Source organism: Manis javanica, chromosome 5, assembly GCF_040802235.1.
Source record: "Manis javanica isolate MJ-LG chromosome 5, MJ_LKY, whole genome shotgun sequence".
NCBI lineage: Eukaryota > Metazoa > Chordata > Mammalia > Pholidota > Manidae > Manis > Manis javanica.
Window position 1 is genome coordinate 16,148,896 of NC_133160.1, and position 21,596 is coordinate 16,170,491.

Genomic DNA, 21,596 nt, shown 5'->3' on the forward strand with positions numbered 1-21,596 from the left:
AGGATTTAATGCAGACAACAAATCCCTAGGCCACTGTTCTTACCCAGTCCCCTGTCCCCTTGTCTCCTCTCCCCTTGGCTTTGCAGGAGCAATACGTGTTTGTGCATGACGCCATCCTGGAAGCGTGCCTCTGCGGCAACACAGCCATTCCCGTGTGCGAGTTCCGCTCTCTCTACTACAACATCAGCAGGCTGGACCCCCAGACCAACTCCAGCCAAATCAAAGATGAATTTCAGGTATAAGTACATCCCAGCGCAGTCAGTGACCCAGCCAATTTCAGCGGCACTGAGCCCACCCATGGATTTTCTTTGAGAGAACCAGATATGCCCATGTGCTCCCAAGTGTCTGCAGCTCTAGAGCAGCAGAAAGAATTACAGAACCCAGAATGCACAGCCATGAGCATCAGTAACTGATCATGCAAGGATTGCTGACACTTGTTTTTAACTATGATTGTTTTGGAACCAAAGTCTTATTTAGTTGTAGTCTAGGTTGTGGATGGAGACAAGTGTACACATGGGTGTGAGTGCCATGCTCCCCTGTCCCTGGACAGACTCGGGCTTTCTCAGTATGAAGGCACAATTGGAGTGTGTCCTAGATCCTTACTACCAAGCGGGGTCTGGAGGGCAGCACCACTAGCTTCACCTTTGTTAAAAATGCAGAATCTTGGGTCCCCACCACACCCACTGAACATGATCCTGCAGTTGAATAAGATCTCTGAGCAGTTTGTCTGCACATGAGACTCTGAGAAGCACCATCCCACAGCCCAGGTCTGGCACAGCACAACTGCACTCAGGAGCCTCTGGGGTCGGAATGGTGGCAGCTTTGGTCCCTGAGCAAAGCAAAGCCAGAACCAAGTCCATTGTCCCAAGGTCAGTGTCAGGGTCACACCTGGGCAACAGGAGCTGAGAACCAGGCAGGAAGAAGGCAGGAAGCCCCATGGTTCCATGGGCATGGGCAGAGACCCCAGCCAGGCCACACCTCTGTGGTCCTTCAATCAAATAGGCTTTATTAATTGGGACTAGAGACCACAAGCTGAATGAGGGACCCCTGATGCTTGCATATAGTATCTAATCTATTGGCTGAATGGTCTGGCTCTGTCCCCTGCCTTGTAAGACTTACTTTGCATAACACAGCCCCAAAATTGTTCAGACGTACTAGAACTTGCCTCCCGGGAGTCTCTCACCCATGCTGAGCAGCTCATCCAAGCACTTTCCATTCTCAGACAGCTTTCCCTCTGAGAAGCATGCTGGTAAAGTCATTCCCTCACTCCATGACACTTCAAGGGATGTGCAGCATTCACTGGGGGTTCATTCCCTTCGCTCCCCACCTTACACCCCCTGGTTGGCCTAGCCTTTAATGCAACACTGGCTGAGATAGATGCACAGCATATCTCCAGTGGTTGGCAGGTGCGGGGGGCCAGTGTCCACATTGTGTGGGTGTGCTGACCCCATAACCTTGCCATCCTGGTGGTGTCACACGGCCGTCGGCAGAGGCCTTCAGCTCACAGGGCCTGAAACAGCCAACAGGAGATGATAGCACATCACCATGGGAGAGGAGTAAGTCCTGAGGAAGGGACTAGAGGGCCACTTGGAAGATGGAGACGGGGCTCGGCTGAGTGTGAATATCACTGTCTCCTATTTGGGGAAGCCATCTGAGCAGTGCCTACCTATCTGCCTTTGCACCCTACAGACCCTCAACATTGTGACTCCCCGTGTCCGGCCCGAGGACTGCAGCATCGGGCTCCTGCCCCGGAACCATGACAAGAATCGGAGCATGGATGTCCTGCCCCTGGACCGCTGCCTGCCCTTCCTCATCTCAGTGGATGGAGAATCCAGCAACTACATCAATGCAGCACTGATGGACGTAAGCTGAGCTCTGCTAGGGGAAGCTTCTGGCCAGCATCCCAGGGAACAGCTTCTTCCCAAGGAGGAGGTGGCTGGACCCCAGGGCACTGACACCCCCTCCCAAGCCAGCACCCCCTTGCTCCTGATCTTCCGGACCAAAGACCCTTTTCCCCCAAAGGCTCTGGTCTGAACCTGTACACAAACAATGTTCTTGGCTCTTTTGCGCTAAAGAGTCTGGAAAAAATAGACCAAAAGCCTAAAGCAGGTTCCATGACAACACACTGAGGCTGCAGGCCCACCCCACTCCCCTCCTGCTGCCTACAGAGCTGACTCTCAGGAAACTTGTACCTGTCAGGCCTGGGCCTGGGCCCTAGGAACACAAGGTGGTGCAGACATAGGTTCTGCCTTCCAGGAGCTCCCAGCCAGGTTCCCAGATGACTCCTGGCAAAGGCAAGAACGAGGCTAGCACATAGTAGGTCCTCAGTAAATGGTTAGTGGGTGCGTAATAGGACACAGCAGAGGGAATTTGAGGGGGCCGCAGGCCGTGTTCCTGACCACTCTGTTGGGCAGCATCCCCTGCTTTCTCAGCACCAAGTCCAAGAGAGGCACTCCTACCCTGACCTGTTTTGGGATTTGGAGGCCATGTCCCTGCCCCAGTGAGTCCATGCTCCTGACTTGGACGCCGCACCCCTGGGTCCTCCAGCTACTTCTAACTATCACCCCCACCTCCGGGTGCTGGGGATGTTTGCAGCAGGGAGGGACCGCACATCATCTCATCTCATCCCATCCTTGCGCTTTTCAGCAAAAGAAACTGAGGTTGGAGAAGGAAAGGGACTTGCTCAAGATCACCCAGAAGGCTGGCGGCAAAGCCAGACGCCAGGACTCCTGGCTCATGCTCTAGAGCTCATTCCTTGAGCCTCCCCTCAGCTTGTATAATCCAATCAGATGCAGGCATGTTGCCTCCCGAGGCTCAGGACTGAAAACATATATGCCTGGGTGGGGACAAGCCCTTCCAAGTTCCTTCCCCACCCATGTCTGTCCAGGCCACATGGACCTCCCATCTCATGCAGAACAGGCAGGAACATGGGGTGCTCTCTCCTGGAGTTAAGGCCCACTACTTCTCTGACCTCTGGTCTTCCTGGAAGTTTTTCCCCAGGGACCTCAGTGTTGGAGGCAGATTGGTGACAGGGGTCAGTTTCAGCTCTGTAGGCACCTGCCCTGGCCTCTGCCCATAGGGTCAAGTCCTCCGTGGAAGCCCTCAGAAGCAGAGTCTTGCCCTGATCGGATCAAATAGCTGGATGTAGGGGGACAACCTCTGGTTTTAGCTTAGAGACCTCCAAGATCAGTGTGTATGTGTGCTTGCATGTATGTGTGTGTGTGCACATGCACAGGCATATATGTGGTAAGAGATGGGGTCTGGTGGTACACCCATACTTCCAAGTTCCTTCTAGCTTTGTCCCCCACTCATCCCAACTCCCCTCCTTGCCTTCTTTATCCAAGTAAAGATCAAACCTGCTCCTGGCCTTGATTTGCTAGGTTAGATGCTGCCTGGGGTCCAATGCCTGCTGCCCGGCTCTGATGTTGATTGTGTTCCCTTTGTCCACATGGCGTTTCTCCTGTGAGCCCACACTAGGGCCTCTGCCTTTCTTACAAAAAAAAAAAAAAAAGTCCTTATCTGTATTCCAACTCAGTCTGTGCATTATCTGGTAACCATAGCAGCTTTGCTCCTAGCAGAAAAATATGAAGTCCTCTGGGTTAATTTTTAATGTTTCCCCTGGTAAAGGATGATGTTATCCATGAAATGGATTGCCGGCTGATCCCTGAAACCCGGCAGGAGCACGCATCTCGAACATATTTTCAGATAAGGCTTTGTCAGGCGTGCTGGCCTAATAGAGCATTTATCACAGAGACATGGAAAAAAGAAAACTCACATTCACTCAGTGTTGGGTACTGTGACAGGCCCCGGACTTACACTGCCTCGGTCTGCATTTGGGTGTTATCATCCCCATTTTCCAGATGAGATCCTGACGGTCAGGCTATTTCCGTGACTACCTGCAGTTCAACTACCTTAGAAAGGGTAGAGCTGAGGGCCTGAACCTCCTATCGCTTCTTCTGGAGGCTCTCTGCCTGGAATCCAGCTGACCCCTCCTGCAGCACCGTGGGCCCAGGATACAGATATCCCTCATATCCCAAAAGGTGCCTCAGCCCACAGAGCAGCGACTCCCACCCAGAATCTTTCATTTCATATTGTCATGATGATTGTTTGCTGAGCTCCAAGACATAAATAATTTATTTGGATAATCCCTATCCAAGTGACACTTTCCTAATGAAATGTCTTAGTTTGTAGGAGAATGAGTTCATTATGAGAAGGTCCCCTTTGCCACAGGCACCCGGAGATCACAGTATGGGCAGATGCTGCGGGTAATCTATTTTGCAGGCTCTGGGGCCTCTGGCAGCCTTCTGGGCCTCCTCCTCATCAGAACACCGCTGATGGATATGTATTTTACCAAGCCTGTGTCATTCCTTTGTCAGAGCCACAAGCAGCCTGCCGCCTTTGTGGTCACCCAGCATCCTCTACCCAACACCGTGGCAGACTTCTGGAGGCTGGTGTTCGATTATAACTGCTCCTCCGTGGTGATGCTGAATGAGATGGACACTGCTCAGGTAGGAGAGGCCTGGCCACTGCCCTAGGTACCCAGGTGCATTAGGACAGCTGCACCCAAGGGTTTGAGGAACCCCTTTGAGAGCCAGTGCACTGTCACCTCTGCCCAACCCAGCTGCCCTCTGATGGGCACCATCTGGCTGTGAGTAGCAAGCAAGACCATTATGCTACCAGCAGAGGTCAGGAGTCTCCTGCCAGGCCCTGGCAACCCCAGACCCTCCCATTTCCAGCAGTAACCCCTCTACCCCTCTGCCCAGTCCCCCTCCCGACCCCCTGTCCAGGGCCAGGCTTTATTGCTCCATCCTCCAAGCTCTGATGAGGGGCTTGCTCCAAATCTCACAGAGCTCACTGAGCTGGGAGGCTGCCTCCCCCTGCTGCAAGCATCCCCAGCCCTGCAGCGTATCCTGATGCCTGCCCACACCCACCTGCCCCGTCCCCTGAGATGCAGCTGGCTCTGCCAGAACCTGGGACATGCACCTTGGACCCTTTGCCCACGACAGCCCACAGATGACCCTTGGGTCCCCCAGGCTTCATGCCTTAGCTCCTCAGGGCCTGACAGCTGCAAGCACATTGGGCCTCCAGCACAGCCACTCAAGGCAAAGGACACGTGTCATGGGATAGCTTCTGGAGCCCACACCCCCTGGCAGGGCAGCATTCCTGGGTGAAGAAGGTGAGAATGGCCCTTCAGGTTTGTGAAAAATAGTCCTTTCATTGTCTTGAGGGAAACTCAGAGTAACTCAGCACCTCCCAGTGTAGACACTGGCCTTGTGTAGGCCTTTTGCGGGAATGAAAAAACAGATCTGAGCTGTAGTTTCAGCCCTCCAGGAACTCCCAGTCTTGCTGCAGAGATGAATGAGCAAATTGTCCCAACCTTATGCAGCCGCACTCTAAATAGAGGTCAGCAGCGGAGAGCTGTGCTGGCCGGGAACAGGGAGCAACTAATTCTGCCCAGAAGGCGAGGGAAGATTTCAAAGAGAAGGTGACTTTGGCCTTGAAGAAGGCAGCAGAGGTTTGGGCGTGTGGGGGATGAAGTGACTGGGAAAAGGCATTCCAAGCAGAGTGAACAGCAGGGGCACAGGCAAGGTGGGTTGAGTGTGCATACGTGTGTAAGTGCGTGTGCAGGACAGCCTCGGTTGCTGCATGGCTGGGGCTTGGAGTCCGTCAGGAGAAGAGGCAGGTGAGACCGGAACATGCAGCAGGGCCACTTGCAGAGGGCTGCCCATGCCAGGCTAAAGGGCCTTGGCCAGCAGCCTGGTAAGAGTCATGTAAGTATGACTTTATAAGCAACAGAATCCTTTCTTAGAATAAAAGCTTTCTCCCAAGCCCAGCGTGTGAAACAGATAAGGCCGAGGGCGGCTCGTGTTGAAGCTGCGTGCGGCTGGGGCTTGGAGCTCCTCCCAGATGGGTCTCCCGGCTCCTCCTGATAGCCCTCGAATGGTCACCACTCTGGATACCTCTGTGAACCCCTGGGGTTTCTAGGAGCGCAGTTAGGGAATACTCGGGTACAGGGAGAGACCCAGAGCGGCGTTGTGGCCCAGTGCCTGTTAGGAAGCTGAGCCCGGGGACCAGTGTGGAGGAAAAGCTGGAGCAAAAATCCAGAAACCAGGAGACTGGGGAGGAAATGTTGCAAATGTGAAGAAAATAAAGGTGAGGATGTGAACTGAGGAGGTAGCTGGAGGTGGGGCATGGGGGCTGCAGTGAAAAAAACATCTCTGAAGTCGGAGTCCATGGTTTGGGGAGCAGTTGAATGTGGGAGGTGAGTGAGAAGGAGAAGTGCGTGGAGGCAGGGGCTAGCCTGGGCAACTGGGCTTCTGGGATGTGGGAGCCACGGGGAAAGGGCAGGAAGGGGAGGAGAGGAAGCAGCAAGGTTGGGAAGGCAGGAAGAAGAGCAGATTATATGGGATGAAATGGAGTGCAGCGTGGGATGTGCGCGTAAGAGACGTTCAGGAGATTCTAATCACTCATTCAGCCATATGGTCGGGTCTCTGCTATTTGCCAGAATCTATTCTACATGCTTGGGATGCTTTAGGGAACGAGACAGAGAAAGCAAAACAGAAAATTTCTATTTCTCATACAACTTCTACTCTGAAGCATGGGAGATAATAAACAACAAATGCTCTGTGATGTACTTAATTATATGTTAAAAGGTGACAAGTGTGTAGAGAAAGACAAATCCGAGGGCCGGGTGATGAGGACTGGAAGGCTGGGTTGGGGCACAGGATAGAACTGCCATGGAGTGATCCAGGCAGGCCCTACCCAGAAGGTGGTATGTGAGCACAGATTTGAAGGAGGTGACAGAGCGGGCCATGTGACCATCTCAGGGTAGAGCCTCCCAGGCGGTGGGGACAGCCCACATCAAGGCCCCATGGTGGGCACACACCTGGCACATTTGAGGACCAGCAGAGGGGCCACTGTGCCTGGATCAGAGCAAGTATGGGGCCAGCAGCAGAAGGTGACACAGGGATGCACAGGGCCAGGTCATGGAAGGCCTTGGGGGTCAGGGGAAGAAGTTGGGGTTTTACTCTGAGAGGAAAGGGGAGCCATTGAGAGGTTTGGAGGACAGGAATGACATGATGTGACTTTCTTAAAAAGCACCCCTCTGGCAACTGTGTTGAGGACAGACTGTTGGCGAGGCATAGGGAGTTGGCAACGTAGAGGCTGCTTAGAGTGGAAGCAAAGAGAGCAGAGAGGAGGCTCCTGACTGATTCGGGTGACAAGTGACGGGGGCTTGACATAGGAGGTAGCGATGGAGTGGATTCTGCATCTCTCCTGAGGTAGGCCCAGCAAAATATCCTGCCAGATTAAATACAGAATTGAGGGGGAAAAGGGATGACTCCAAGGTCTGGGACCCAAACAGTGGGCAGCTGGAATCTGAGATAACTGTAAAAATTAAGCAGCTTCCCATAAAACAGACACCCCAGCAGAGTTCCAGACTCAGATGACATTGCCACCTTCTTCCATTGCCTGAAAAAGTAAAAGAGTGAACTCTGCAGTGGAGCCCATGAGGGAGGCAGAGCCTGTGAAAGCCCGTTTGCTGTTCCTCTTTCGAACGTCCCTTTTCTGCAAACCCAGAGCTCGGGCACAGAGGTGGAGTTTCAACAAAACTCACTTTGGGATGTATAGGGAAGCAAGGGTCAAGGCCGTGGGCTTTGGCTCCCTCTTTCAGGGTGGGCTGAGTGGATGAAGATCTTTCAGCCCCAGACAGTGATACAGCCTTGGAGAATTCATTCTCGAAATGCAAAAACATCAGGCTCAGAAGTGCCGTGAGGTTGGCTGCCATATGCAGCTGGCAAGCATCCCCTGAAATCGGCAGATGAACAGAGCACTTATTGATATAAATATCATCACTGCAACAGCTGGGCGCCTTGCAAAAATGAACAATGACACAGCGTGAGCATCAGAAAAGCCGCCCTCAGCACCTGGAGGCGCGGTTCTTTGAAATGGCATCAGCATTTGTCTGCCAGCGTGCCCACGCCAAGACAGCCACAGCGCCAGCCAGCCCGGCCACAGTGACAGGTCTGCCACAGGTCCCGAGCATCATTCTATTTCTTCCAAGAGGACAAGGGCCACCTCCTGTGTTTGGAGTAGGGACCAACCAGCCGTAAAGCCTAGGGTTGTGGCAGGGCTGCATGTAGGTTTCAGCAAAATAAAGTTGGGAGAGAATGAGAGATCTCAGAGCGCTTTATTTTCTTGCATCGCTGGCCAAATCTGCCTCTCCTCAGAACCTCTTACTATGTCATTCCATCAGCCACCCCCAGCCTGATCATCTTCCATTCCCCACAGTGGCTGCTGTTCAAAGATAACTATAAGCAGTGGGGGCTCAAGATAGACTGCCAGAGCAATGACCTTCTGCTTTAGAGATTTCTTTTTTAGCTCTTTGAGACAAAGGCCTGTGGTCAGGTTAGTGGGGCAAAATCCTAGAACCCCATCACCCAACAGTGACCCAGTGGTTCCCAGTGGGCCAATCAGAAACCAACTTTGCAGTCACTCCAATAGCACTGACCCACGATCACCATCTTTGTGGGCTCCAGGGTCAGACCGAAGTTCATAGGGAGCAGGCACCAGACAGACTCCCTCCTTCTGGTCATGCCACACCCACCACATTGTTCAGAATGCTTAGGAGATCCTCTGTGCCAGCCATGGGGTGGGCTGTGTGGCAGAGTCATGGGGCCCCAGAGATGTTCACATCCTAACCCCCAAACCTATGAATGTGTTAAAGGACTTTTCAGATGTGATGAGGTTAAAGACCATGAGATATGGAGATTGTCCTGGAATGTCCAGGTGGCCTCAGTGTTCGGGTCCATATAGGAGGGAGGCAGGAAGATCATTCAGTGAAAGACCATGTGACGACAGAAGCAGGAGTTGGAATGACAGCACCATGAGTCAAGAATTGCTGGCAGCCTCTAAACTGGAGAAGATGAGGAGTGGCCTCTGCCCTGGAGACTCCAGAAAGGAACAGGGACAGCCCTGCTGACTTTGGTTTTTAACCCCTTAACACCCATTTCAGATTTGACCCCCAGATAATAAACATGTGTTGTTTTAAGCCACTAAGTATGCGTAATTTGTTACAGCAGCCATAAGAAACTAATACAGGGAGTAAAAGCTGAAAACAGAAATTCAGACCTAGAGGTGTGGGCGTCACAGCCATGGAGTGTCGGACTGGAAAATGGCTTGAATTGGAGAAATCTGTGTCTGAATCAGAATCCTCCAGGAGCCACGAGGGGGCAGGATGGGGAGAGCCAAGGAGAAGGCACAGGCCTGTCTCACCAACTGTAAGAGTCTCACTGACTCTGGGGGAGGTCTTTTAAAAATCAAAGAGCGTGCTTTCTGGGCTTCATTCCGTCAGTCATTCGTCAGCATACATTTACTGCAAGCCTGCCATGTGCAGGGCATAGACCGAGGCATAGCAGAGGACAAGTGAGGCACGAAGAACCCAGGCCTCCTGCAGCAGGCCGACCAGGAGCGTAAATCTGCCTCCCAGAGTCTCTTCGGCATCAGACGGGATGGAATCGTCTCCAGCTGGAACCATCTCACCAAGACCCTCCAGCGGCAGGAATAAGCTGACCAGGCAGCAGAAGGGACACGAGAGCCGGTGTCCAGGCAGCCCGTCATATCGGTCCCGAGCTCTTTGCGCAGCTCTGGAGGAATCCAGCCGGACGTGACCACCACATACCATGCCGGCAGCCTGGAGTCAGGTGTGGAGTCAGTGAGACCCAGCCTTATTTGGGCTGCCTCCACAGAGGTGCTAGGGCTTATTAGGATCCTCAAATATTCTGTTCCCTTATTATATTGGCTACGCTTGGAGTATCCCCTGAGTTTCTCTGTACTTTACTGGTCACTAATTCGGCTCATGTGCCTTCCATTAGACCACACTGCCTCTGAGTACACCTTACCTCTCTTAAGTCTTTGAGTTTTTATAGTCTGAGTGTTCTCCAAACACCTATCAATATTTCCTATGACTTCCTTCCCTAGACCTGCTACTTTGAAAGCTTTTATTTCCCAAACTGTGTTTACTAATTAGTAATTTGTTAGATGTCTTGTCTTTTTCCATAAACCTAAGTGCCCCATGAACTTCTGATGTGCAGGCCGCTTTCAGAGCTAACACAGGGTGCTCTGATTCTAGCCCAAAGCCAGGGACTCGGTGTCCTCTACCCCAGAGCGACAGCCTGGGCCCCTTCGCCTTAAGACTCTGGAGATAGTTCACCGGCTTCTCCTTCCAGTGTCCTTTGGAAACACTGATCTGGTCAGGAAGCCGAGGCACAGGCAGGGGCAGGGGTTTGTCCAAAGGCCCACAGCTGGTCATTGACTCAGGCCCATGGGCCCTGCCAGGGATTGTGAAGATTTTTGCCACCATTTAAACAACAGGGTTTCCAGGGCCCCAGGGCTTGATAATCACTGACTTGCTGGTAACTGGGTATGTGGAGCAGGAAGGAATGTTTCTTAGTTTAAAAAAACACAAGAGTCCCCAGCTTGTATAAAAACAGAGTTCCCCGAGTGGGAAGTTTGAGCGTTCAAGTGATGCTAAGCGCAGTGTAAAGGGAAAAGGCAGGGTGGGACCGAGACGGATGCATTCCCACATTTTCTGGAAGTGAGGAAGGCAAGCGTGTCATCCTCCCAGGAGGAATGTGGGGGTGATATTTCAATGATGTCTTTTCCTGTCATTGTGCCTTCAAGGCAAATAGCCAGCACTGACATCCCCATTTTTATCTCAGCTTGTGAGAGCAGCCTAACATGCTAGCAAAATGCAGAACGCCCAAGTCTACTTCTCCACAAGCCTCAGGTCTGGCTGTGCAAGGGGCCGAGTCTCTGTTCCTCCAGGGTAAACAGCAGAAGAAGCAAGAGACCTCAGCTCAAATTCTAGCCTTGCCACTCACTTGCTGGGTTGCTTTAAGCCAGTTTCTTAGCTTGTCCAAGTCTCAGTGTTATCTATTCAGTTCCTATGACCCAGATGTCAGCTAAGTTCACTCTGTCTTTGAAGATTTAAATAAAATGGGCTGTTTCTTATTCCCCATCTTGTGGGAAAGCCCACTGGCCATCCCCAGGATTTCTGGGAATTTCAAGGGAGTCCTGTTTTCATGTTCACTTCCAAGCTCTAGCTCAGGCCTTACTGGGGGCAACGTGGGGGGCGTTCCTGTCCCAGCAGTGCCCATGACTGAAGGTTGACCACACACATCCTCATTCTTCAGCCCCACCTTGCCTCCGCACCCCTGGCAGGAGGCGGCACACCTTCCCCCGGCCCCAAAGCCCAGACTGTTCCTTCCTCTCTCCTTCTCTCCCACACCCCCTTAGTTCCTCCGCCTCCCCCCCAAAAGGTGTCCCTTCCTTAAAGCTGTCCAGCTCAGCTGTCTCTCTAATACTTCCCTATAAAACCTGCCCTGAGCCTTTGCCTTCCACCCACCCTACCTTCCTCCGTATAAATCCCCCTAAACTCCCACCCTTCCTTCCCAGAAATGCTCCGATGCAACTGGCAGGAGAGGAGGGACCCACCCATTGGGTGGAGATTGCCTTATTCACCTTGTGGGGCTGCTGAGAGGCTGAATTGAGGGGGACATACTTTGATCACTAGTGTCTTGCCGATGGGTTTCAGCCCCGGACACGTTCACTATGGATTCAGTGAGACCAAAGAAATGACAGTAGAACGTTCCTGGGTGAAAGAGTTTTACCCAACTTTATTCCCACGGTGACAGGTCAATCCCTAGAATCCCATCCACTCAGAGCAAGTCTGCATGCAGCAAGCCGGTCTCTGCCTCTGGGCCCCTCTGCCCACACTGCTGTCTCCGTCTCAATCCTCGGTGCTGCCACCACTCCAGTCTCATCTCTGCTCTCCTGCAGCCTTGCAGCTGTGCCATTATGTCACCCAGAGTGCTGGGCGGAGCTCTTTATGTAGAGTCAATAACAACATATTGCCCACATGTGTGTAGTGAGCCAGCCAACCAGGGCCAGGTGAGAATCCTGGCTACAGGAACCTTCACTTCATCCACACCAGCCACCAGCCATGCTCCCTCCCTTCCTTCTGTCCCTTGCTTCACACCAGCCCTCATCCGACCTTCCTTAACTGGACACACCCTTAAAACCAGTTATGTGTTTTGGGCTCTTATAGAATCTATTTAAAGGAGTATTAAAATCACTGATCTGAATTTTAAAACCAATTCAGGTGACTCTTTCATATTTTTCTCAAAAAATCCTAATTCAGTTTCACTTTTAAGTGGCTCAGGATTGATCCCCCACCCGTGGATCACAGGGACCTTGATGAGTAGAGTCCTTAATTTCTGAAGCTATGATACTACTCGGCCTTTCCATTTTATCAAACTGTCTTTCAGTTAACAAAAGGCATAATTAAGGTGCACTGCAATACACTTTAAAGTTCTTTATTCCAAAAATATGCCCATATGCTAGTATTCATTCAACTCATCAGAGCCTGTTTATTCCAGCATCTAACAAGCTTTCTGATTCCATCAGCAAGAAAGTGAAGTTCAACTGTGAGGCTCCCTCCACATTTGTAGCATTTCATGTGTGAACGTGCATCCCCAAAGGACATCGTTTTGTGGCCCAAACAGCTTCAGAGATCACTAGGTGGAATAATGTATGGCAGCTGTTCAGGGCTGTGCAAACACGCTTGGTTTAGCCTGTTTTGACAATGAAAAGAAAAGCCTTGGCTTTTCTGGAAGAAGCCTAGCCATTTCTAAATGGGCGCAGCAACTGACCTCTTCCTCTCTCTGGGGTGGCCCTCAGCGCTGTCTGTTTTATGGCAGTGGTGAAGCCCTCCCTTCAGGCAGATGTCAGCACCCCGCCCTAGACCCTTGGGTGAGAAGGAGGGGAGAACCAGGAAGTGAGGCGGGAAGGGCCATTGGCCCAGACTCCAGACTAAAGGATGGAATCCTTGGAGACAGCCACTTCACAAGGTTTCCACCTAAGAAAGAAAATGCCAAAGTGAATTTGAGTGTACGTGCAACCCCAGGTCAGTTGGCTTCTCCCGGTCTCAGAACCAAGTGGGCCTGCTTGAACCCCCCATTTCCAGGCCCTTAAGAAACCAAAAGAAATCCCCAGGATTTCTATAAAGTACGGGTGCTTCTGTGCATACCATCTGGCTCCTCGGTTCACCTGTGTGGTGTCTGTTCCTGTTCTGGGTCACTCAGGGAACAAAGCTCCGCTCCTTGCTGGTTTCCATAAGAAATCCAAGTGCACTGAGCATTATGCATGTTTTATGAATTTGCTGAGTATTAAGGAGGTTGGGGGGGGTGACATGACACAGGGACTCCTCTTTGTCCCTTCCACTGTTCCCATGCGCTCCCGGCCTTACTCCTCCAAACCTCCTGGGGTCCTCTCAGGAACCACCCTCGGTCTCTCTCCTTTGACATGCAGACAGTGCCCCCATATGGATGCCACCCACCCCCACCGCTACCCCAAGCTGGCTCATCTGGAATTTTCACAGGGGCAGGCCTATGGGTGTTACCCTAAAGAGAAATTTTCATAAAGGCTACTAAATAGAGAAAAAAAAGCCAAACCCTTCACTTTTTTCATCTCGCATCCATACACTAATAGCTATCACTCATATTTACTGAGTACAGGCTAGTTACAGATCTCTGTGCTAAGTGGACACATTAAGATTCATAGACACTCATAACTTTAACCCAGAGAACTAAAAGATTTGGCCAAATCACTCGGCTAAACAGTGACAGGGCTGAGATTTGAACCCAGGGCACTTCAAGCAGAAGCCCCACTACCTGTTGCAATAGTGCACACACAAGCCAAAAAGATGGGGCGTACCAAGGCACAATGCCAGCATTTGGACACCAGGACACCTTGAGGTAAACCCCAGATGACATTTCTTATTGATGAGAATCACCTCCAAGCTCCAAAGGATCCCTGGGAACAAAACCCTTGCTTCTCCCCTTCTTTCTCCCCTTTCCCTTGCCGGATTACGTGCGAAGGCACAGGCTGCAGGGAGACCCACATGATCTTTAGCAGGTCAGCCACCACATCTGCCCTCGCATCACCAGCTGAATGGCATCCGTGCTGTTGCCGATGTGGTCTCTCAAATTAGGGAATTCAAGTGAAAGGATAACTGATTTAGGATGAGAAGGACTCAGCAACCTCCCCCAGCACTCTGGGCATGATGGGAGAGTGACCTGGAAAATCAAATGCAGAGAAGTGTCCCGAAACATTGGAGTCTTGTTTCAGGCATAGTAGAACCTATTAGCTTGAGAAATTGGTCTGGAAGTCTTATTAAAAGAGACAAATCATTGTGCATTCTCTCCAGACTGAAAATATTGGGGGTAATAGACTTTCCCTGATGCTTCGGACCTATGCGATCATGTCAGGATCACCGCCAACCTCTGGCAAGGCCAAATTCCATGCAGGTGATAAAGGCTATTCTTTTTTTTAATGGGAAGTTCTGATTAATTCTGATTTCTCTGGCCAGCCGCAGACTTATCTGTACCAGACCTTCATTACTGTGAAGGTTGCAAAGCAGGAGAGCCAATGGCAAAGAGAGATGAAGTTCAAACTGTGAATTTGTCATTATTGCACAGCTCAGGGGACGATTGTCCAGCCACGGAGGCCCCTGTGACCAGTCCCCCCCCACACCCCTCTTTTCTCATATGCCTAATTAACCCCCCATGGAGATGCCAGGAAGGCAGAGCACCATTGCATTTGAAATTTAACCTTTCTCGCTTGTCTTTGCTGCTTACTAGGGGTGATAAGGAGAACCCTCCACATTTATATGTTCTCTGTTGTCTTTATTGTTATTTTTGTTGAGCACTGATAGGTTCTATACTAATACAGATCGTTGGGATTTAGTGGGTGTGTATTCCATGCCTGGTATTATGTTTAGGGTTTTCTTCACAGGCATTATCTTTTATCCTTAGAACAACTCTATAGGATAGGCGTTGGCAAACTTGCTCTGTAAAGGACCAGATAGAAATATTTTAGGTTTTGCAGGCCATGTGGTCTCTGTCACAGCTACTCAGATCTGCCATTGTAGCTGGACAGCAACCATAGGCAATACAGAAACAAATAACTGTAGCTGTATTCCAATAAGACTTTATTTGCAGAATCAGGCTGCTGGCTGGGTTTGGCCTATGGGCCGTAGTGTGAGCAAGATTATCCTCTGGAACTTGGGTTCCCTAGCTAGGAAGGTGGCAGACATAGGCCTCTGCTCTCCTACACCCTCCCTCCTCCCAGATCTTCCATTCTGGTTCTGGTGGAAGAAGAGCATAAAGGACTTTTTGGCATGTGACAGCCCAGTTCTCTCTCAACATGACCATTTTCATGGAAATCTCTCGTCCATGGTGGCCATGAGAGGTGCCCAGATTTCCATGGGTCGCCTCCGTCAGTCTAGCTGCTTGTCCGCAAGCTTGCTGTAGACTGAGGCAGACCGTATTGTGCAGATGCTCAGTCCCAAGCCGCTTGGTGGGTCTTTATGAGTCTCACAAAGAGGCTCTTTGGACGACCCCAGATGGAGAGCCTTCCTAACACATGGCCTCTTTGTCCATGCTGGGTGGTCCCCAACAAGCCTACAGCCCCAACCTTAGCTCTCCCTTGTGTGACAGGGTCATCTCCCTACCTCATGGGGATCATGAAGTTGAGGAAGCATGCTTTGCCCCTCTCGGAGCCACAACCCCTGCCACCTACCTACCTCAATATTCTTTCCCCAACTAAAGACATCAAGTGGCACAACCGATACAGGGGAATAAATGTCTGTGTCTCTTTGATGACACTATAAGTTTAAGGAACAATTCATGATCTAAGACTAGTTTCTCAACCTTCACACTTACTGATATTTTGGGCCAGAAAACCCCCAGGGAAGCTATCATAGGCACCGTAGGATGAATAGCAGCATGCTGGCCTCTGCTCACTAGATGCCCACATCACCTCCGTGTGTGACCATCAAAAACCTCTCCAGACATCACCAAATGTCCCAAGTGACAAAAACACCTCCAGCTCAGGCTTCGGTTGAGGAGCAACTGCTGCCTTTTGCTCTCAGCTATAGGTTCCAATCCCTGATTCCAGAAAAATAGGAGAGATCACAGGCAAGATCTCTTCACACCTTCTTACGTTATCTTTTGGTGCAAGGGAAGCATAATTACACCCATTTCAATATGAGAAAATTGAGGCCTGGGTTACACAGCTAGTAAAGAGCAGCACCTGGATTTGGATCCAAACCTGTTTGATGCCAAAACCTATTATATTCTTTAAAATGCTTCATGACCCAGTGACGAAATGAACACTGAAGGCTTTCCTGGAATGTGGGAAGGTCTGCAGTGATTATGTTGAACTAGAAGTTGTACTTACCCTCCTCTCCGTGTCCCATCTAATCCTAACAGTAGTGTTTCAAGGTAGGTATTATTCTCTCCAGTTTACACTGAGGAAACTGAGGCCCAGCAAGCCTAACAAATGGTTTGAAATCAGCAGAGCAAAGATGTTTAAGGTGAGTGTTTCTGTGTTCAGAGCTTTGACTTTTCAAGGACCAAAAAAATGGTGGCTGCTCCAAGGGCCTTTGATCTCCTACATAGTACCCTGCCTTTCTAGCCAGTGTGTCCTGCAGGCAACAGGAAGTCTCAGGGATAAATGAGGCCAGCGCCCCCACCCCCATCCTTGGCCCCTCTCTGTGCCCTCTCTCCTTGCCCAGCTCTGTATGCAGTACTGGCCCGAGAAGACCTCCGGGTGCTACGGGCCCATCCAGGTGGAGTTTGTCTCTGCAGACATCGATGAGGACATCATCCACAGAATATTCCGCATCTGCAACATGGCACGGGTAAGTGTCGGCCACCATGGCTTCCCTCCTCCCCAGCGCAGATGGAGGCTGCTGGGAGAGGATCCTACCACGCCAGCCAAGGGTCAGCGCTGCGCTCCTGATAATCTCATCCTTGGGCAGGAGATGCTTCTGCAGGTTCCAGCCAGACCGAGCGATGCTGCCAATGCTCAGAGATGCACACTGTGACATCCAGCCTTCCATCTGCCCGCTTGCTGCCATGCAGACAAAACTGCTCAGAAATGAGCGCTTCCCCAGTGTTGTGCCGTTTGGGCATGAGTTGACACAGCCTTTGATTGGATCCAGTAAGCTTCAGGCTAGACCCTGGGAACACCAAGACACAAAATAATCAGTTGCTTTCCTGAGGAAATTCACTGGCTGGATGGAGGAGCATTGGGTGGGAGAGAGCAGATTAGTAATCTATGACATGCTGGCTAAGTAAAGCGACTTTGATTTTACCCAGGGTGAACTGAATCAGTCTCTGCCCTCAGAGTTCACTATCTTGTGGGAAGGTAAAATATGTTCTGGCACATGAGCCTCAGGGAGAGAGATTAATTCTGCCCAGTAGAGTCAGGGAAGGCTTTTCCTGAAGAAGAGGACATTTAAACTGGGTTTTGAACACTGAGTAGGAGTTTTTTGGGTAAAGGGAGGGTGCAGGGCCATCATGGCAAGAGAATCAATGTGCGCAAAGGTGTATGCATACAGGAATGAGCACAGGGCTAGTCTGTGACTCTCCCGGTGACAACATGGCATAGGGCCCATTTAGTTTGTTTTCCACTATGGTGCTGCAGCCGCCAGGGGACCTGGAGGGCTTATATCCCAGAGCATCCCCAGAACGGTCCTAACAGCCTCTCCGTTCTCAGCCGCAGGATGGGTATCGCATAGTCCAGCACCTCCAGTACATCGGCTGGCCCGCCTACCGGGACACACCACCCAACAAGCGCTCTTTGCTCAAAGTGGTCCGCCGGCGGGAGAAGTGGCAGGAGCAGTACGATGGGCGGGAGGGACGCAGCGTGGTGCACTGCCTGTGAGTCTACAGGGTCTCTGGGGCCACAGACGGGAGGGGCACAGCGTGGGGCAGTGCCCATGAGTCTGTGGGGTCTCTGGGGCCACGGGCGGGCAGGGCGCAGCATGGGGCACTGCCCGTGAGTCTGCAGGGTCTCTGGGGCCACGGGCAGGCAGGGCACAGTGTGGGGCACTGCCTGTGAGTCTGCGGGGTCTCTGGGGCCACGGGTGGCCAGGGCACAGCGTGGGGCACTGCCCATGAGTCTACAGGGTCTATGCGGCGATGGGCGGCAGGTGGCAGGACGTCCTGAGGACACCACTGGCCACACACCCCAGCCCTACACATGCAGGCTTTCTCCATCTCAGTGACCCTTAAAGGCCAATGGAGTGGATTCAAGGAATTACGATCCTTTCGTGGTTGCCAGTTTGCTGCCCTGAACTAACGTTATATAACATATTACTGAAGCAGAACCTGGCGGCCTTTCCATAAACACAGTGGGGCAGGAAGACCACTGTCCAGGACTCCCAACAGGAAGATGAGCCCCACTCTCAACCGGAGGCAGATGTCCTGCCAGTCACCAGAAAACTCAGGATGAAGTGGGTTCCACTGACTAGATCCTCCGCTATTGTTGCCTGAAGGAAGAAAAAGGAAGGGGGATGCATTGATTAAGGGAGCTTCATGCCAGGCATTTTAAGTAAATGTCCTCATTCCGTCTGTGAGGTAGCCATGGTCATGGTGCAGTGAGGAAACAGGCGCAGGCCCAGTAAGGGATCAGGCAGTTAAGAAAGGAGCTTGGGTTTGAATTCACTGGCCTCCAGGCTCGTGTGCTGCCCATTCCACCACACTGCCTCTGGTAGACCAAAGCCCTCCTCCACCAGGTCTGCCTGCTGGGACATCGCTAACTGGGCATGGTGGAGGCACGGGGACACGGGAAGCTGAGGGGGAGGCACTGCCCAAGAGGATGATGGGTGGGTGCCGAGGGCCCTGGGAATGCTGTTTCCCAGGGCACAGTGGGCTCATGCTGGCTGTACTTATACTCCATTACTGTCATGAACTGGAAGCTTTACCTGCCTTAGCATGGGCATAGCTGGGGCACAGGCATTCCCAGTCAAATACACCCTGATGTCATAGTGCAGGGTAGAGGTCAGGACCCATTGGAGGACTGTGGCGACAAGCTGTCATCAAGGAAAACACTTTATTTTGTGAAATATTTAGAAAATGAACACAGCCTATCTTGCAACATAGAGACTCACAATATCATGGTAGCAAATATGCAAATGTTGTAAGTATAATTACTTCAAAGAGCATGTGTCAAAGTCTACCAGGAGACTATAAAGTGACCTCAGAGAGGGGTTCCACAAAACTGTGATTTCACATCAAAAACAGCTGTAGCCATAACAGCGGTGTGTGGAACATTGATTCACAATAACTCACTTTGCTTCTTAGAGCATAAAATGATTTGGGAAGAAGTGATAGAGCAGTCCTCCTCTTTTAGAATGTTGTGTTAAAGGAAGATTGAACCAAAGGCTTTCCATTTCAGGTTAAGTATTTCTGGAACCAGTGGAGGCATTAGTAACATCTTATTGACCCCAACACTGAGTGCAGTCTTTTGAAACCAGCTACCTATTACCCTCTTTAAAAAAGATGGTGCATGCGCATGTAAGGAAAATCAGAGAGCTTAAAGGGAAGTTACACGTGCATGCACGTGCACACACACACACACACACACACACACACACACACACAGAAGTGCCACCACCTGCAGCAATCACACCCTCCCAAAGGATGCAAATTGCAGACTGGAGTCCAGAAAGATGCTGTGAGGTGTCACCTGTGACATGGGTGGGTGACAGGTGGGATCAGCCAAGCAAAGCTGGTTCTGCCCACATCCCTGAATCTGGGTTGGCAGCTGGTGCCCTGCCAGCTAAGCCTTGCTCCCTTCAGTTCCCTCCCACCTACTCAGGTGGCCCCACCTTGAGCACAGAGCCACCCCCATCCCATCAGGGTCTAACTCCACTGGGCCCAAGATGCCTGTGTCCACTCACCTCTTCCTCTAGGACTCTGCTGTTTTCCCTTCAGAAAATACTGACCCCTCCTTCTGGGGATTCCCCTCCTACTCTTTCCCACATGGTTGTCTTTAGCATGCTTTTTCTGCAGGACTGCCTTTTTATCCATGTCTCCCCTAGGCAAGGTGACCAGCAGTTTGAACCAAAGAAAAGCACATGGCTGTCCTATCCACAGGGGCCTTGGCATGCTTGGGGCAGAGATAAAACAGGCACTGGAATGCAGGCACCGGCCAGTGACTAAAGAGCAACTGTCCACACTTGAAACATTGGTCTTTGGGTGTCCTGTAGATAAAACATCTGGGAAATTGACTGAGGGCTTTAGTTTCTATCCAGATGTTCTTTAGACACAGGCCATTACATGAAATCATTAGTTGCTTTTGGCAACATGCCCAGGAGTTCCGAATTGGGCAGATTTGCTAAAGGAACTTGCTAGAAGAGTTGGAGGGTGTTTCCCTGAAGGTGAATTATGGAGCATCAGAAAGACGAGTGACAGCAAGATGAACCTGCCGAAGCCCTCTGTCTCTGCTCTCTGGATCAACAGGGTCATGCTAATGCCAGTATGTACACATAGACATCTATCATGTCAGGGTACAGCATCTCAGATCCACCCCATACCCACCCTGCCCTAAACCTAGACTGGCTGACTCCAGGCCAACAGAGATGTCTCTAGCATGGCTGGCTTTAGTGGATGGGAAGATTAAGATGAAAATCACCCAGAACCTTCTGTTGTCTTCACTGGCTATGTAGATGGACCCAGAACAATCCTTTGGACAAGGATGTGGGCACCTCATATACAAAGACACACTGCTTGCCTGCCCTGGGCTTTGGGTCAGGATGCCATGGGTGATTATAACATGCTCGTAGAACCCAGGAAAACATCAAGCTAATTGAACTCGAAGGTCATCTAGTCCAACCTCCTGCCCCATTATATAAATAGGAAACTTGGGACTCAGACACAGGAAGTGACTTGTCCAAGTGTCTTAGCTGAGGATTTCAGGCCTGGGAAGTTCAGTAGGGATTCAGTGAGACTGAGAAATGACAGTAGAATGTTCTTGAGGTAAAAGGGTTTATACCCGGCTTTATTCTCATGGCCATAGGTCGAACACTAGAGTCACATCTGCATCCAACAGTCTGCAGGTCCATAATCCTCCTCTGTCTCTGCCTCTGCCCAGAGTACTGGCCAGAGCTCTTTATATAGTCACTCAGTCAATAATAGCCCATTGCCTAGGGTGTGGAAGCATTAACCTGGCAGTAGGCCAATTACATCATCAAGTAATTTGGTGAGGATCCTGGCTGTAGGAACTTCCATTTTCCCCACACTCAGGTCAAAGCAGTTCATGGCACCGATGGGACTCAAATCATAACTTGTGGTTCAGGCTAGGTTTCGCCAGAGCCTTACTTTGCATTTGCCAGGGCAAACCCTCCCCACTACAGCTGATGTGACTTTAGGATGAGCAGATGCCTGGAGGTACCCAGAAACCTGGCTCAGCCTTTTACTCTGTGTTTAGAAACGGGGGAGGCCGCAGTGGAACCTTCTGTGCCATCTGCAGTGTGTGTGAGATGATTCAGCAGCAAAACATCATTGACGTGTTCCATATCGTGAAAACGCTGCGTAACAACAAGTCCAACATGGTGGAGACCCTGGTGAGCATCCCAGTAACTGTTCTTCAGCAGCCAGGGACTGACCCTAGTCTCCCTAGCCTAAAGCAAATAGCACCAGATATTAAAAACCCTCAACAGCTGGGTGCTCCTTGAAGACTTAGTC

The 21,596-nt window shown here is 51.1% G+C and overlaps 1 protein-coding gene across 14 annotated transcripts in view; it reads left to right on the forward strand.

Moving 5' to 3' along the window:
• The window catches only part of PTPRT (protein tyrosine phosphatase receptor type T), a 970,716-nt gene that overhangs the window by 940,938 nt on the left and 8,182 nt on the right, over positions 1-21,596 (forward strand). For all 14 annotated transcript variants that reach the window (XM_073236577.1, XM_073236581.1, XM_073236583.1 and 11 more), the window contains 6 exons: positions 87-236; positions 1,690-1,863; positions 4,377-4,508; positions 16,637-16,762; positions 17,623-17,786; positions 21,340-21,475. In XM_073236577.1, coding sequence (XP_073092678.1) covers positions 87-236; positions 1,690-1,863; positions 4,377-4,508; positions 16,637-16,762; positions 17,623-17,786; positions 21,340-21,475 — 882 coding nt within the window. The remainder of the gene's footprint in view (positions 1-86; positions 237-1,689; positions 1,864-4,376; positions 4,509-16,636; positions 16,763-17,622; positions 17,787-21,339; positions 21,476-21,596) is intronic.